General features: G+C 46.2%; 1 protein-coding gene across 6 annotated transcripts; it reads left to right on the top strand.

Annotated features, from left to right (window-relative positions):
• The first annotated feature begins 7,156 nt into the window (after window positions 1-7,156).
• Window positions 7,157-15,553, top strand: TCHH (trichohyalin). Of its 6 annotated transcripts, none has more exons than XM_086718248.1 (4): window positions 7,157-7,208; window positions 8,788-8,956; window positions 9,694-10,736; window positions 11,139-15,553. In XM_086718248.1, the coding sequence occupies exons 2-4, from the start codon at window positions 8,819-8,821 to the stop codon at window positions 14,503-14,505; spliced, it is 4,548 nt and encodes a 1,515-aa protein (XP_086574374.1). In that variant the 5' UTR covers window positions 7,157-7,208; window positions 8,788-8,818; the 3' UTR covers window positions 14,506-15,553. The 6 variants fall into 6 exon arrangements, with proteins under 6 accessions (XP_086574374.1, XP_086574372.1, XP_086574370.1 ...); XM_086718246.1 differs by having other exon boundaries at window positions 9,694-11,102; window positions 11,277-15,553; XM_086718244.1 differs by having other exon boundaries at window positions 9,694-11,156; window positions 11,190-15,553.
• Window positions 15,554-16,114: the final 561 nt, after the last annotated feature.

Genomic DNA, 16,114 nt, shown 5'->3' with positions numbered 1-16,114 from the left:
CTATGTAGGTTTTCAATGAAAGCTTTTGATTAGCTGAGGAGCAAGGTGCTGTGAACATTCATGGGACAGGTAAGGTCATACAAGTACTATTTTAGAGTTTGCATTCAGAGACTTTCAAAGAGTTTTGCACCTTGAAAGGATGACAAAAGGGACCCCCAGATCTGATCCTGAAATCTACTGGCACCAAAAGGAGGGATTACATTAATGCCAGAAAAACTTACTTTTTGCCCTATGAGAACTTGCAATCATTCCCCATTTGCAATACCTATGCAGGTTGTGGTTCACTTCAAAGACTCTATGCTGCTGAAAGCAATTTTTCTTGTAATTTGGGAAATGCTTTCAAACAATGCAGTTATAGATTAGCCACTCATGGTACACTCTCTGATCAGAGCTGACGGCCAGCCAGCTGAGAGCCCAGAGCCAGTGGGGCTAGTTAGACAACCAGCATCCACAGCACTCTTCATCTGGAGATAAGGAAAAGCCTCAAAGAAAACTATTTGAAAAGTTCCAATTATACATCTGGCAGAAGAGTTAAAAGGCTAAAATGAATGCTTAGTGTGCAACCACTGTAGTGAATCTTAAGGCTCAAACAATTTAAGGGCTATTTCATGGCATTGTAATTAATATATACATATATATATATATACACACACATTTATTTATGTATGTATGTACATATACATATATATGTATGTATATGTATGTATGTATATATAAATCCCCAAGTACCCTGCCAGATGCAATACCAAGTGAGTAAATGAGATGCATTCTTGTCTTCTAGAAGCACTGACACCTAAAAACTCTCTTGTTTCTGCTCTTTTACATCTTAGAATAAAATGTTTGATTCCTTCTATCTCATTCTGCCAGTTACTTTCTCTTTGTTTCATATCTTTTCTCTTGGAATTAAACTTTTGTTCTTAGGGCTCAATGTATTTAATTTTTGCACAGATAACACATTTACATGGTTCAAATATCAAAAAGTATAAGAAAGTATACTGTAAAAAAAAGACACTTCCCCATCTCTCTCCCTATAGGTAGTTGCTGTTACTAGGTTTTTGTGTGTTCTTTTTTTTTAATATTTTTAATGTTTATTTATTTTTGAGAGAGACAGAACATGAGCGGGGGAGGGACGGAGAGACAAGGAGACGCGGAATCCGAAGCAGGCTCCAGGCTCCAGGCTCTGAGCTGTCAGCACAGAGCTGGACGCGCGGGGCTTGAACCCACAAGCCCTGAGATCATGACCTGAACCAAAGTCGGATGCTTAACCGACTGAGCCACCTAGGCGCCCCTGTGTGTTCTTAGCAGAACATACTTTGCACATCCAAGGAAATACTAATACATAGCCTTATTTTGGGAATTAAACATGTCCTGCGCCAAATCATCAGAGGACAGGGTGGAGTGTCTTTTGGTGAGAATGGCGGTGCCTGGCACCATGCCTGGTGCAGAACAGGGACAGAATGCTTGTGGGCCGGAGAGACAACCACAGGAGGGAAAGAGGGAGAAACAACCACACAGCCAATCTTCTGCGTCACCATGAATGCTAGGAGCTCACTCGGATCATCATTCGAGCCAAAGGGACAAGGACCTTGACCGGTCCCCTCCAAAGTCCCTTCAACCCTTTCCTAGTTACTTGAGTTTTGAGGATGTGGTGGAGCAGTGAAAACTTTTTTCGAAAGCAGAGAAGAGAAAGGAGCAAAGAAAGTCCCCGGAAGAAAGGCATCGGAAGGAAGGCTGCTGGGGCGGAGGGTGAGGCCAACCGCAGGGAAACCTGCGCTCCTCCGAAGCGGGCAGGGACGGCAGAATGAAAGCCACCAAAAATTCTGAACATTGTTCTCCTACTTGTTCCACTTCCATCCTTCCGTCAGGCATAAGGTGGGATTCAGGGGGCTGAAACACCTAAGATTCGGACACAATAGCTCTATCATGACACAGGTGACCATTGAATGTCTGGAGCTGGAGAAAATAATCTAAGGCAGATGGGAGCGTGCCGTCTGTGCTGACACTGCCCTTTTCCACGTTGGGAGGCTGCGACTCTTACTCCCACAACCCAAATCTTCTCCTAAGTGTAAAGCCTCAGCTCCCAATCTGTTTTATGTTATGCCTTACTATCAGAAGCAAAACCTTTCTCAAAAAAAAAAAAAAATTTTTTTTTTAGTTCTTTAGACATAAATCCTCTATCTCATCCCAAAGAGTGACTTACCATTGTATTAGGTACAGATCTAAGTCCAAGAGGGAATGTCACACAGCACTTGACCCCTGAAGAGCTATGGCCCTTCTTTCATATGCCAGCTGTGAGCCTTTTTATAATAGACATCATCAAGTCTCCACTGCCCAACCAAAGATGCCTGCTTCTTTCCTTCAGTGTTCATCAAATTATTAAAATTAAATTCATTTTTCCCATTCAGTGTGTCCTTTGTTGGATCCCAACACTGTGAAATTGAGGAGCTTCTGGTTAGGATACATAGTTACAGGACAGAGAAAAAAATCACTTGAAATCTGCAACCATTTTAATGACAAAGAAAGCTAGGAGCCCTCTGCTATTCTGGGTGAGAGTGGGAGTAAACAGAAGGTGGAAGTGCCCTCCCTGGGCACCCATGCCCAGTCACCCTTCCTGGCATGATGTAAGATGAAAGCATCTGCTGACTCTCAGAGGTGTAATTACCACCAGGGTGGGGGTATAATTAAAGTAAGAATAATTTACCTTAAAGAAGATAGAAATTAAGAATTATTAATGATCATAATAATTAGTCCTCTTATATCTAAGAATCACAAATGCTTTACAAGCTGTAATTATCACAGCTCCCCTCTGAGGAAGAGATTCATATCTTACAGCTCCTCACTTAACAGAGGGGTGAAGTGATGGCCATGGGGGAAGGCAGAGAGGGGTGGAGTAATGCCTCCTATCATCTGTCCCACACGTGGTGAAACTAGAAAGAGGCCCCAAGAGGGCTGACTCCCATTATGGTGTATGCTTTCATCCCCAGACCCAGAGAACTCTGTACCAGATCAAGCAATCATCTCATTCTGACCTGCTGGCCATTTAAACTGCTGCAATGCAATAAAATTATATCATATCAGTAAGGACTTTACTAAACACCTAGTCAAAATAAAGGATACGGCATTGCCTTCAAGGAACTTAAAACCTAATTGAGAAGACAAAAGGAGCCCCCAATAAAATAGAGAAAAAAATCTGCAAATTACACATTAACTAGTGCTAGGTTGTATGACGCTGATTATGCATGCTGTGTAATTTTTTTTTAATTGGAAGATCATTATATGTAAAGGTCAAAGAAGGTTTTGGGAAGAGATGGAACTTGTACAGGACCCCAGAGAAAATACATTAGGTCTTAGACTGGCAAAGGTGGGATCACAGCGGATAGATCAATGAAAAAGAAAAAAACAGTAGGAAAACTTGAAAGGTTTAACACATAATTTTAAGAAAAAAATTCTTCATTGGAGAGGTTTTTAGAGAGTTTAGCAAACAATCTTTTTTTAAAAGCCATCTAAAATCATCCTACTTGGACATTTTCCCGGAGTTCCACATTGTGGCTCATACAGTGTTCTGTAGAAGCCGTTAGGCTTAGGATGACACTTTCTCTGCTTTACCTAAATTTTCACTTTGGAGGTGCTGGGTGGCTCCGTCGGTTAAGTGTCTGGCTTCAGCTCAGGTGATGATCTCACAGTTCGTGGGTTCGGGCCCCACATCAGGCTCTGTGCTGACAACTCAGATCCTGGAGCCTGCTTCAGATTCTGTCTCCCTCTCTTTCTGCCCCTCCCCCACTCATGCTTTGTCTGTCTGTCTGTCTCTCTCTCTCTCTCTCCCAAAGTTTAATAAACATTAAAAAAATTTTTTTTTTTAATTTTCACTTTGGTGGTTTCCCAGGAAAGCCAAGACAGGGCCTGGTCCTGGTAGAATGCCACAGAATGGTAAATCTATTATCTACTTTTTCTGAGTTCTGACAAGAGAAAATGAGATGTGAGCCTTTGACTAGGATATAGACAAAGGAAACCTAATACTTCCTTCATTCTGTTAATCCAGCAGAGCTCCACCCTGAAAGATTTGAGCATGATTGACATAATATTAAAGCATCTGATGGGGCTCCTGGGTGGCTCAGTCAGTTGAGCAACTGGCTCTTGGTTTCAGCCCAGGCCATGATCTCATGGTCATGGGATTGAGCCCTACTCCCGGCTCCATGCTGACAGCACAGAGCCTGCTTGGGATTCTCTCTCCCCCTCTCTCTCTGCCCCACCCTTCCACATGTGCACATGCTCATTCTCTCCAAATAAATAAATAAACTTAAAAAAAAATTTTTTAAGTATCTGAGTGATGAAATTTATTTTCTCTTTAATTCCTCTGTAATGAAGAGCCCAAGTCTCAAAACCAAGTAACAGTACAATACTGTAACTGTGCTCTGGACCCAACAGCATTAACCCTTAATAAAGAAGGACATTCTTGCAAAATGGAGCAGGAGCACTTGGGTCTTCCCAGGCCAGTCAATAGCATTTTCTGACCTCTCAGTGCCTTAGTCTCCAATCTTATAAAAGAAAGATAATGAAATTTTTTCTGTCTATAGAAAGAATGGAGATCCTCAGATAATGAAAAACACCATTCTTTTTTGATGAACCATAATGAGAGAATACTGCTACATCTCAAGGATTCCCACTTGGTCTTTAAAAAAAAAAACAAAAAACACCAGACTGAACCAATATGTTAGGACTTGATAATTTTCTACATTCTTTGGCATTTACCAACCTTTTAAGGAACTAGAAAACAATGAAAATTATTTCCCTGTCCAAATATCATATCAGAAGCTTCTTTTCAAATGGAATTTTAAAACAATGATATTGTGTTAACTAAAAGAACATTATATAGTAATGAGGGCCACTTCATTGGAGAATATAAATGTGATTTTACAACTTAGCATCTGAATTTACTTAAAATTTTTCTGATGACCGACAAAGAGCAGCAAGAAAAACAGGCTAACTCTCTTAGGTTTTTCAGGTTTTTAAATATTTTGCCTCATGGTGTACTGACTTCAAACAAGAGTGGGTAAGAGAGCCATCACTAGATTAAAGATCTAGCTTCATTCAGAATGGGGGAGGGGCTTTTCTGAAAGCTTTTCTGAAAGCAATTTCAGCCATTTTCTCATGGCTATTCAGAAGCACTTTCCTTTTGGGTTTGCCTCTCTATTGTTTTGCTTGTTCAACCATGATTTTAGAATGATTAACATTTTCCCTTTATTCTCATAGAACCTAATTACTGTCCAGTGTCCTTTTGAGTATATTGACTACAGGAAGGTAATGGAAACACAAATGAATCCCAACACCTGGGTTGAGGTTCCCCAACGGATCACATACTCACAGACAACAGCAGAATCAGACACAAATCAGGGTTTGTCCAAGGAATTCCTTGAAGGACACCCATAAAAAAAAGGCTATCCTTCTGTGAGAAATAGAGGTTCTGAGATTATCTGTGGTTACATTGTATACAGTGCTCATGGTGGTTCTACCCTAGAATCCAAAGATTAAGAGAACTGTATAGACCCCTAAATAGAAGGGAAAAAAGAAAACATTAAGTTTGCCATCTGATCCCAAGAATTAGTGACAGTTCCAGGAAAATTCCCTAGGTCATAGGCTTCGGTGTTAAAGTCCTTAAGGATGCAAAGTTAAGATACAAAGGATGCAATCGTCTTCTCACCACCTCTCACTTCTACTTTCCTCTTCACCCACCTCTGGGATGGCAGCAAGTGAGAAGAGAAATAAAATTCAACTCTACTGTCATTTGCACCAATCTGCACATAATGTACTAGCCATCAAGATTTAGGTTTTAAATCTTCACTTTAAAGGGCCCTATAGAGTCTCTGCAAAATTCAGAAAACCAACAGTTAGATGTGTTGGACAAAGGAGAAAATAGAAATGCTGAAAGCCATTGAATCATTTAATAGTCTCCATAAACCTATTGTGAAGCAAAGTTTCATAAAGTGTGAAATGTAAGGGTGGAAGTCACTGACAAGCAGGGAAAAATCCAGTTCCTTACAATAAAACAGAGCTGAGATTTGCGAGTGATCGCCAGGGTTGAGAAAGGCCTGACAGATATAATGGGCTAGAATGACCGATTACCTTAATGTGTTTCCAGGAGAAGCAGACTCAAGTGCTTAAGTGTCATAATCATTAGTAACTTAGGCTGAGTAGGATGATTATATCTACAATAATGCATTACACCAGCTCTTTTTCACCAAGGGCTTCGATATGCTAATGAGAAAAGAAATGAGCAAATTTCATTTAGATGTAATATCCTAAGAATGAAATTTCACAGATTTCATATTCTCTTTTTTTTAATGTTTTTGAGAGAGAGAGACAGAGTGCGAGTGGGGAAGGGTAGAGAGAGAAGGAGACACAGAATCCAAAGCAGGCTCCAGGTTCTGTGCTGACTGGGGCTCGAACCCATGAACCGTGAGATCATGATGGATACTTACTCGACTGAGCCACCCAAGCGCCCCACAGATTTCATGTTCTTATGAACAATTAATGAAATCATATTTGTAACGTGCCAAAATTGCTTACCAAAGAGGCAATCCCAATCTGTACAGAAATCATCATAAAACCCAAAAATACAAATGCAAACTTTTTCCCACCTGCATTTTTAGAGAAAAAACTAAAACCAATTCTTTACACGGTCTCATCATCCTAGAATTGCTTCAGGCAGAATTATATTATTTGGTTCTCACCAGTTTATGTTAAAGTTTCTATTTAACCCCATTCTAGAGTTTGTATCTTTTATAAAGTAAATGCCTAGAGGTTACTACTTTTTTATGAAGTCATAATTAACTAATATTCTAAACATTAATTTCTTCATTTCACTGTTTTATTTAAATTTTAGCACTTTAAAAAATTACAGATTCTGTCAAATATTCTATCCATTCATGTTAGGTGGAATCAGTAGCACCTCAACTGTCAGGAGGCACGGTCTGTGAACCTCATGTCAAATAGCTACGTGAGCAAATAGTGAGATAAACAAGTCATTCGTGGAGACAGAGGTGGAGCTGGGCTTGGTTAGGAATGAATCAGGCCATCCCACAGAGTAGGTGTCTCCTTTGCAAGTTGCTCTTCAGGGCACAATTAAATCCCTTATAAAAGGTCCAGCTCCCAGCTGCCCAGTACACTTGCCAGCAGTGTCAGCGAGCGCTCAACTTCCTTTGGTGAAGTGGGTAAGTCCCAGCCAATGGGGTCATATTCTTCTGTACAAGTCATTTTCCAGCTGTAGTAGATGCTGGGTGGGGGTCAGGAGGATCTATGTACCAGAAAGGATCAGTATCTTACAGGGATATCAAACTCCCACTAACTCCATGCCATTTTATAGCTGGAGCCATCACTTGAATGGAAACATGGCTCTTCTCCCAAGTCTCTGAATTCTTTTTTTTTTTTTTAATGTTTTATTTATTTTTGAGAGAGAGAGAAAGACAGTATGAGCTGGGCAGGGGCAGAGAGAGAGGGAGACAGAATCCACAAAGCAGGCTCCAGGCTCTGAGCTGTCAGCACAGAGCCTGACATAGGGCTTGAACACGTGAACCACGAGATCATGACCTGAGCCAAGGTCAGATGCCCAACCGACTGAGCCACCCAGGTGCCCTCCCCACCAAGTCTCTGAATTCTATAAGTTTGTTTGCATATCAGGGGGTGGAGAGTGGTTCATGTGTGACTCTTATGGGGTTCATCTTCCTAAAAACTGCCATCTCAAGAAGTCACCAATCCTCAGTACTCCTTTTTTATGGTTCTTCTCAATATGGGCCATCTTCATGTAGTTATGACATCTGAAGTATTGGAGTTGAGAAATAATTAAAGAAGCTAGCCAATAACTGAGTATTTGCAACATATCTGAGTTAATACAAATAACATGTACTCTGTTTTCTGCATTGTTATACCTGAATATTATAATGTCACTTTTGCCTAGGAAGAAGTGGTGCTTAATCTTAGAAATAGTGACTTATGAATTATCCTCATAGATCTCATATGTACTACATATGTTGGAAAATAATCCACATTCCCTTTTTATTTTTCTGGTTACCACCTAATGTTTTGCTGCCACAATTAGATCTACATGGCTTATATCCACCTTAAGATACTCTCAAATCTTCTTTCACCTTTTGGCTTTCATTTATTCTCTTTATTCAACTTTAGAGGAAGATACTTATGAATAGCAACATATCAAATTTAAAATTCTACACTCAGATCACTATTTGATCTGAAATGTGCTAGGGAGCAGGAAGAAACAGAAGAAAAGGATATGGATAATCCAGATTGACTAGACGATCAAAAGCTGACTACAGAATAGTCTGAAGATAATTCCCTAGCTTCAAATTTCTCAGGATCTGTCTTCCCCTTTCTAAGTACAATACTGAAAAATAAAATGCTTTGAAAGCCCAGGTTGAAAATAACTACTGTTAGGACACCTGGGTGGCTCAGTCAGTTAAGCATCTGACTCTTGATTTTGGCTCTGGTCATAATCTCAGGTTGGTGAGATCGAGTCCCATGTAGGGCTCTGTGCTGACAGTGTGGAACCTGTTTGGGGTTCTCTCTCTCCCTCTCTCTCTGTGCCCCTCCCTCACTTACGGTTCTCTCTCTCTCTCTCTCTCTCTCTCTCTCTCTCTCAAAATCAAAAGAAAGAAATAAAAGAAAAGAAAATAAATTACTGTTGTAAATTTAGGGCTCTGACTGAAACAGCATGGATGAAACCTCCCCGAGATGGGAAACAGAGTTTTAATTCTGAATCCTACTTTATTCTTCTAGATTTACTTGAACTTGAAGGAAGGGGAAAAAAATGTCTCCACTTCTGAAAAGCATCTTGGATATCACTGAAATTTTCAATCAATATGCCTTACATGATTGTGATGGGGCAGCACTAAGCAAGAAAGATCTGAAGAACCTCCTTGAAAGGGAATTTGGAGATGTCCTTCGGGTAAGAAATAACAAGAAAAGGAAATCTATTGATTTAGAGTTATAAAATTTCTTCTCAGGAGAGATCATAGCAAAGAATGGTGACTTTGTATCCATTTTATACCACCACAGCTCTACACTACAGTCTTCATCTCTGAGTCTGAAGGCACTTAACAGGCATTGTAGTCTGAGTACTTGAAGAAGTTGCTAACAAGTATTTATTTCATGTACTTGATGGCAACGTCAATGTGAATGAACATTGGAAATTATCACCAAAGATGTCAGATCAAACTAAATTTGAAAGGAATTTAAATTTACTTCCAAAGTTTAATAATTAAAATCAGTGTCTTCTCTAGTAAAATGGTGTTAACATAAACGTTTTGTTCTGTTTACAAACATGGGATAAAAATCTATCAAGGGTACTATTTCAGACATAAATGGCTGCTGTAAAACTTCAAAATTTTTCGTTGTTATTTCTCTCTTGAGGATGAGTTCATATTCACCCAGCTAAAAAGAACTTGAGTTCTTTTGATCAGCATTAAATTACAAGTTACAAAAATTTCCAACAAATGTATGCTTTAAAATGAAGTGTTCGCATTTTACGTAGCGACAAGACTTGAAACACACTGGATGTTTTTCCAATTGCTTTCAATGTCTTCTGAGTGTCAGCATATCACAAAATATTCATTGTGTGTATGACTTAAAGTTTACTATTTGTAGATAGTACATTGTAAAATTTTTGTTTTCATTTTTTCATAGAGGCCACATGACCCTGAGACAGTAGATCTGATCCTGGAACTTCTGGATCGCGACTGTAACGGGCTTGTCGATTTCAATGAATTCCTCCTGTTCGTTTTCAAGGTGGCTCAAGCTTGTTATTACGCTCTCAGCCAGGTTTCCGGGCTGGATGAGAAGGGGGTCAGGTGTGAGGGAAAGGAGAACCCGTTACAAGATCCCAGGCAAGAAGACCAGAGATTTGAGCCCCGGGACAGACAACTGGAAGAACACAGGCAGAAAAGGCAGGAACTGGAGAGGGAGCTCGCAGAGGAAGACAAGCAGCGGCTGCAGAGGCGACAACCGGAAGAGCGCCTGGAGGAGGAAGAGCAGCTGAAGAGGCGCAAGGGTCGGGAGCCTGAGGAATTTCCTGACCGAAAGCAAAGGCAAGAGAGGCGGGAGCAGCGCGAGCTCCGGGAAAAAGAGGAGCAGTTGCAAAGGCAGAAGCGGGAGCAGGAGGAGCCGCGGTTGCAGCAGGAGCTGAGGCGCGAGGAGCAGGAGAGACGCGAGCAGATAGAGAGGCGCCAGCAGCAGCTTAGGCGCGGGGAGCCGCGCTTAGAGCAGGAGCTGAGGCGCGAGCAAGAGAGGCGCGAGCAGCAGGAGAGACGCGAGCAGGAACTGAGGCGCGAGCAGAGGCTGAGGCGCGAGGAGCAGGAGAGACGCGAGCAGATAGAGAGGCGCGAGCAGCAGCTTAGGCGCGGGGAGCCGCGCTTAGAGCAGGAGCTAAGGCGCGAGCAAGAGAGGCGCGAGGAGCAGGAGAGACGCGAGGAGGAGCTGAGGAGCGAGGAGTTGCTCTTTGATCAGGAGCTGAGGCGCGAACAGAAGAGGCGTGAGCAGGAGCTGAGACGCGAGCAGAGGCTGAGGCGTGAGGAGCCGCGCTTAGAGCAGGAGTTGAGGCGCGAGCAGGAGAGACGCGAGCAAGAGCTGAGGCGCGAGGAGTTGCCCTTTGAACAGGAGCTGAGGCGCGAGCAGGAGAGGCGCGAGCAGGAGCTGAGACGCGAGCAGCGGCTGAGGCGCGAGCAGGAGAGGCGCGAGCAGGAGCTGAGACGCGAGCAGCGGCTGAGGCGCGAGGAGCCGCGCTTGGAGCAGGAACTCAGGCGCGAGCAGGAGCTCAGGCGCGAGGAGCCGCGCTTGGAGCAGGAGCTCAGGCGCGAGCAAGAGCTCAGGCGCGAGGAGACGCGCTTGAAGCAGGAACTCAGGCGTGAGCAGGAGGAGAGGCGTGAGCAGGAGGAGAGGCGTGAGCAGGAGGAGAGGCGTGAGCAGGAGGAAAGACGCGAGCAGGAGGAAAGGCGCGAGCAGGAGCTCAGGCGCGAGCAGGAGGAGAGGCGCGAGCAGGAGGAGAGGCGCGAGCAGGAGCTGAGGCTCGAGGAGCCCCGCGTGGAGCAGGAGCTCAGGCGTGAGCAAGAGCTCAGGCGCGAGCAGGAGGAGAGGCGCGAGCAGGAGCTGAGGCGCGAGGAGCCGCGCTTGGAGCAGGAGCTGAGGCGCGAGCAGCGGCTGAGGCGAGAGGAGCGGCTGAGGCGAGAGGAGACGCGCTTGGAGCAGGAGCTCAGGCGCGAGCGGGAGCTCAGGCGCGAGCAGGAGGAGAGGCGCGAGCAGGAGGAGAGGCTCGAGGAGCCGCGCTTGGAGCAGGAGCTGAGGCGCGAGCAGCGGCTGAGGCGAGAGGAGACGCGCTTGGAGCAGGAGCTGAGGCGCGAGCAGGAGCTGAGGCGCGAGCAGGAGGAGAGGCGCGAGCAGGAGCTGAGGCGCGAGCAGCAGGACAGACGCGAGCAGGAGCTGAGGCGGGAGCAGGAGGAGAGGCTCCAGCAGGAGCTGAGGCACGAGCAGCAGCCTGCTGAGGAGGAGGTGGAGGCCCGTGAGCGGGGCAAGAGCCGCACCTCAAAGTGGCAGTGGCAGCTAGAAAGCGAGGCCGACGCCCGTCAGAGCAAGGTCTACTCCAGGCCCCGCAGGCAGGAGCAGCAGAGGCAACGCCAGGAACGCGAAGAAAAGAGGCAGCGCCTGGAGCTCGAGCGGCAACTGCGGGAGGAGGACGCCGAGTGGCCAAGCCGGTCCGGGTCCCTCCGGGAGGAGCGCGAGCAGCGGCTGCTCCGAGAGGAGCAGGCACGCCTGCAGGAGGAGGAAGAGCAGCGCCGAGACTTCAAATGGCAGTGGCAGGCGGAGGAAGAGAGCGAGAGGCGCCGCCAGAGGTTCTCCGCCCGGCCCCAGTTGCGGGAGCAGCAGGAGAGGCAGCTGAGGGCGGAGGAACTGCAGGATGGGGAACTGCTGCGTGAGGAGGAAGAGCAGCGCCGCCAACGACTCGAGAGGGAGCGGGAGCAGCAGATCCTCGAGGAGGAGAAGCAGCTCCGATTGGAGCAGAGCCTCCAAGAGGATCAGGAGAGGAAGCTACGCCGGGAGGAGCAGCGCCGTGACCAAAAATGGAGGTGGCAACCAGAAGAGGAAAGCCAGAGACGCCGCCACACAGTCTACGCCAAGCCAACTCAACGAGAGCCGCTGAGGGAGGAAGAGCAGCTGCAGCGAGAGGAACTCAAGACGAGGAGGCGCCAGGAGCTGGAGAGACAATATCGGGAGGAAGAGCCGCTGAGGGAGGAAGAGCAGCTGCTAAGAGATCGGAGGCGCCAGCAGCGCGGCAGGCAGTATCTGGAAGAGGAAGAGCTGCAGCGCCTGGACAGAAAGAGGCAATTCCAGGATGAGGATCAGAGCCGCGATCTGAAATGGCAGTGGCAACCAGAAAAAGAAAATGAAGTTCGTAATCACAGGGTTTACTCCAAACGCAAAGTGAACGAAGAAAGGATCCGGCAATTCGAAGATTCCCAGGTTCGAGATAGACCATTCCGGCAGAATCGGTGGCTCCTGCAGGATGAACGGGATGAGGAGAGAGCGCGAGAGAAACAGAGGACCCGGCAGCAGCGCGACATGCAATTCCCAGCTGAGGAACTGCTGGAGCGAGAAGAGCAAAAGGAAGCCAAAAGGCGAAACAGGAAGTTCGGCGAGGAGGAACAGCAGCAGCGCCGCCGGGAACGTGAGCAACAGCTTCGCCAGGAGCGCGACAGAAGGTTCCGTGAGGAGGAACAGCTCCTGCAGCAAAGGGAAGAACAGCTGCGCCGCCGGGAGCGCGACAGAAAGTTCCGCGAGGAGGAACAGCTCCTGCAGGAAAGGGAAGAACAGCTGCGCCGCCAGGAGCGCGACAGAAAGTTCCGCGAGGAGGAATTGCTGCGCCGCCAGGAGCGCGACAGAAAGTTCCGCGAGGAGGAAGAGCTGCGCCGCCAGGAGCGCGACAGAAAGTTCCGCGAGGAGGAACAGCTCCTGCAGGAAAGGGAAGAACAGCTGCGCCGCCAGGAGCGTGACAGAAAGTTCCGCGAGGAGGAAGAGCTGCGCCGCCAGGAGCGCGACAGAAAGTTCCGTGAGGAAGAACAGCTCCAGCAGGAAAGGGAAGAACAGCTGCGCCGCCAGGAGCGCGACAGAAAGTTCCGCGAGGAGGAAGAGCTGCGCCGCCAGGAGAGCGACAGAAAGTTCCGTGAGGAAGAACAGCTCCAGCAGGAAAGGGAAGAACAGCTGCGCCGCCAGGAGCGTGACAGAAAGTTCCGCGAGGAGGAATTGATGCGCCGCCAGGAGCGCCACAGAAACTTCCGTGAGGAGGAACAGCTCCTGCAGGAAAGGGAAGAACAGCTGCGCCGCCAGGAGCGCGACAGAAACTTCCGTGAGGAGGAACAGCTCCTGCAGGAAAGGGAACAGCTGCGTCGCCAGGAGCGCGACAGAAAGTTCCGCGAGGAGGAAGAGCTGCGCCGCCAGGAGAGCGACAGAAAGTTCCGTGAGGAAGAACAGCTCCTGCAGGAAAGGGAAGAACAGCTGCGCCGCCAGGAGCGTGACAGAAAGTTCCGCGAGGAGGAATTGATGCGCCGCCAGGAGCGCCACAGAAACTTCCGTGAGGAGGAACAGCTCCTGCACGAAAGGGAAGAACAGCTGCGCCGCCAGGAGCGCGACAGAAACTTCCGTGAGGAGGAACAGCTCCTGCAGGAAAGGGAACAGCTGCGTCGCCAGGAGCGCGACAGAAAGTTCCGCGAGGAGGAAGAGCTGCGCCGCCAGGAGAGCGACAGAAAGTTCCGTGAGGAAGAACAGCTCCTGCAGGAAAGGGAAGAACAGCTGCGCCGCCAAGAGCGCGACAGAAAGTTCCTCGAGGAGGAATTGCTGCGTCGCCAGGAGCGCGACAGAAACTTCCGTGAGGAGGAACAGCTCCTGCAGGAAAGGGAAGAAGAGCTGCGCCTCCAGGAGCGCGACAGAAAGTTCCTCGAGGAGGAAGACTTGCGCCGCCAGGAACGCGACAGAAAGTTCCGGGAGGGGGAACAGAGGCTGCGCCGCCGCCGAGGACTAGATGGTACCCTCTCTCAGGAGGAGCAACTGAAGGGTGCTGAACAAGAGCAAGAGCAGAGCGTCCAGCAGGAGAGAGAAGAAAAGCGACACCGACAGGAGCAGGACAGGCAGTTCCTCGAGGAAGAAGAGCAACTGCCACGCGAAGAGCAGGAAGAGCTGAGGCGCCGGCAGGAGCGAGGCCAGCAGTACCGCGTGGAGGAGCAGTTTGCCAGGGAGAAGAGGCGCCGTCAGGAACAAGAACTGCGGCAAGAAGAGCAAAGACGCCGCCAGCGGGAGGAGGAACGAAGGCACCGCGGGCAAGTCTGGGAAGACGGAGACAGGGGCCGTCGGCAGACTCTGGAGCCAGGCAAGAGTCAGTTTGCCAGTGTCCCGGTGCGCTCCAGCCCTCTCTATGAATATATCCAAGAGCAGAGATCTCAGTACCGCCCTTAAGAGATGCTGCCAATATCCTGACACCTGCCAAAGCTTCCGGCAAAGGAAAAAGAAACACTGGATACCAAATGACTCAAATGTTTCTGGTTGTGGGAGAACTCTCTGATATTCCAAAATCTTTTTTTTCCAAAATCTTAAACTACACTCATTTCATGTACCTTGTACTCTTGCCTTTTATTCTTCCTCAAGTAGTTCTTTACTGCAGGGTGTCTTTGCTCTTTGGTGCAGATGTGGTGTGCAATTTTTAAAAATCTAAATCATTTAATTTGTTTAAGGAGTTTTGTTTCGGGAACGTTTATTGCTTTCGAATAACAAGAATAACAATGATTTAAGATTCAAAAGAATTGGGTCTGTTTTTTTCAATGGTTGATTCATCTTATGGAGAGTTTAGATATTTTTTATGTTCCAGTTGGCATTTTTTTTTCTTGACCCTAAATTACACTAATATTTACCTCCAAATAGACTCTCATTTTTTGGCATAATTAACACAGATTCTGCAAGGGGGCTGAATTTTTACAAGCCTTGAATACCGAAGGGCAGGGGAGGAGGAGGGAGTGACTTCTACAGAAAAATTCCCTGTGAAATCAGCCCCTAACTGGAAGAAATCTGAAGATTTAGCTTCAAAACCTAGAATTTGAATTTGATTTTTTTCATACTTGATAAGCACTTAAAATCTCCTGAGCCAAAAGCAAGGTATTTCCCAAAAAACTCCAGAGCTCAAAATTTAAAACTGTCTACTGTAGTCTGTAGTGTTCAGTTCTTTTCCCCCAATCTTTGATGAATTTGAGAATATTCCTACCTTTGTTCATTTTAACTGAGAGAGAACCTGCTCAAGATCCTATAAACATCTATTTCACTCTAGAGTCAAAAGGAGATCAAAGCATTTTCGGGGAAGGAAAGGGAAAAATTTGTGAACAGAAGGGCAAGTTCCCAGAAGCCCTTAGATGAGACCCATCAGCTCACAATCCTTTGAGACCTATTGATACTACCTTGGAGACATTCTTGTTGAAATGATTGGACTGTGTAAAAAATAAATGTTTGGCAAACAGTTATTTTCGTCTGTTTTGATTATGCATCAAATCATGACATCTATTGGTCTGTAACTGATATAAGTTCCCACTAAGAAGTATTTGGCTACTATTATCCATGTCTAAATAGGAAAAAGGGAGGAGAAAAACTATTTTCCCCAACCATTTTTCCCTATTAGGTTGAACCCTATGTTATTTCCATCCCCAAGCTATACAATTCTCTTTCCAAAGGCTTTTATTCTTGACCCCACAGCTTTCTGTGTCCTTTCTTGCAGTGACTCACTGCTCATGACATTATTATTTGTATAATGTCATGGACTAGTGTTTGTTAATATTTCCTTCTAAGGCTACAGCAGCTTCTTGGTTTCTGATGTCTGATAAGCCAATAGTAACAAATGGCCTGAAAGTCCAGCTCAGTATTATAGAAATTGTAGATGACCTGTTGATTTAAGCAACATAATCCATGAGGTGACTTAGTCAGAAGATGCTTATACCAATCAGGCCAAAGTATCAAATTGTTATCTAATAATCTAAATACCTCTGTATCACCTGCTGAAGTCTATATTTAGTATCCATACCTT

This window comes from Puma concolor, chromosome C1 (assembly GCF_028749965.1).
Source record: "Puma concolor isolate L17-30 chromosome C1, mPumCon1.1.hap2, whole genome shotgun sequence".
Classification (NCBI taxonomy): domain Eukaryota; kingdom Metazoa; phylum Chordata; class Mammalia; order Carnivora; family Felidae; genus Puma; species Puma concolor.
The sequence above is the reverse complement of the archived record's forward strand: the minus strand, read 5'-3'. Positions and strand labels throughout refer to the sequence as shown.